Here is a 1,225-nt window from a genome sequence, read left to right as displayed (position 1 = left end):
TTAAAAAAATAGTTTAACCCATTAGTGCATAAAGTTTATTAACGCCTTTTTCATTATGATCACTGTAATATATTTTCATTTCGAATGCATTTGACCATTAAATTGTATAAAATATTTAAACAATATGAAAGTTTAGATTTTATATCCCGTCCGATAAATTGCTTCCCGGAATGTCATACAAACAGTATTACCATTTCAAATATGTATTACACTAATGTTTAAAAAAATAAACGGTTAGTAAAATATATATAACCCCTAAAATAATAATTTTATTGGCGTCCGATTTATCAAACATTATGCACTAATGGGTTAAATAATTTGCCCTTGCAAGTATTTTTTTTTATATCATAAGGTGGCAAACGAGCGAGCGGCCACTAGAAATCGCTGAATTAGCGAAGTGACCGTTGCCCATAGACATACGCAATTGCATATGCGTTGCCTACCTCCAATCGACGGAGGAGAGGATGCACAGAAAGAAAATATTTTCCCTTTCCATGCATCAGTTTTATCAATAATGCCTTCAATTATCGCGAGATGGCGCTGTAACATTTTCTTTATCGGTTTGTAAGAGTTGAATTATCTTTCCGTAGACATATGATTCTGATGAATGACAAGAAGCGCAGACACTGCACTGCATCACTGAACCTGGCTCCATTTGTCACAATTTTCTTTAATGTTTTATTATAATTCTCTATGGTAATAAATGTTTCATTTCATTTCTTTTTTTTTATGACAATCTTTTTCAAAAAATGACGATATTGCAAAGAGACAAGGTACATTATGGTATTTACTATTATAGATATTTGTCATCTATCAATGAACTTAGGATATAAGACGTATGTTTAACAACGCGAAGTAACAACTTGTTGTGTCTGAGGAAGGGCAGGAGGAGGGCGGGGGGTCGCGGCCGCTATATGCTCCGCCTCCCGGATGGTGTCGGGAAGTCTCGTGTTGAGGGTCTCGGGAGTGGTCAGCATCAATCCACCAGCTATCAGAGCGGTGGCACCAAACAGGACGGATGGAAGCCACTCTATGTAGATCGCCTGAGGACAATTTTTTTTAAGTTTCAAGAATTTTCTTCCAGAAATTACAATGTTTATACATTTTAATATACAGTCACAAATCATATCGAACTATTGCAATAATCTATAAAATTTGAAAGGAGGCTAAATTACTTTAATCTATATATTATTTAATATATATATATATATATATATATATATAT

General features: G+C 34.0%; 1 protein-coding gene across 1 annotated transcript in view; it reads right to left on the bottom strand.

Moving 5' to 3' along the window:
- Positions 1-425: 425 nt before the first annotated feature.
- The window catches only part of LOC106122257 (organic cation transporter protein), an 11,547-nt gene continuing 10,747 nt past the window's right edge, over positions 426-1,225 (bottom strand). Inside the window, 2 exon segments of the mRNA XM_082930810.1 lie at positions 426-883; positions 885-1,043. Of these exon segments, the coding sequence (XP_082786936.1) occupies positions 794-883; positions 885-1,043 (249 nt within the window). The 3' untranslated portion in view covers positions 426-793.

Source organism: Papilio xuthus, unplaced genomic scaffold (assembly GCF_000836235.2).
Source record: "Papilio xuthus unplaced genomic scaffold, Pxut_1.1 DF826933.1, whole genome shotgun sequence".
NCBI lineage: Eukaryota > Metazoa > Arthropoda > Insecta > Lepidoptera > Papilionidae > Papilio > Papilio xuthus.
This window is presented reverse-complemented; position numbering and strand designations above follow the sequence as displayed.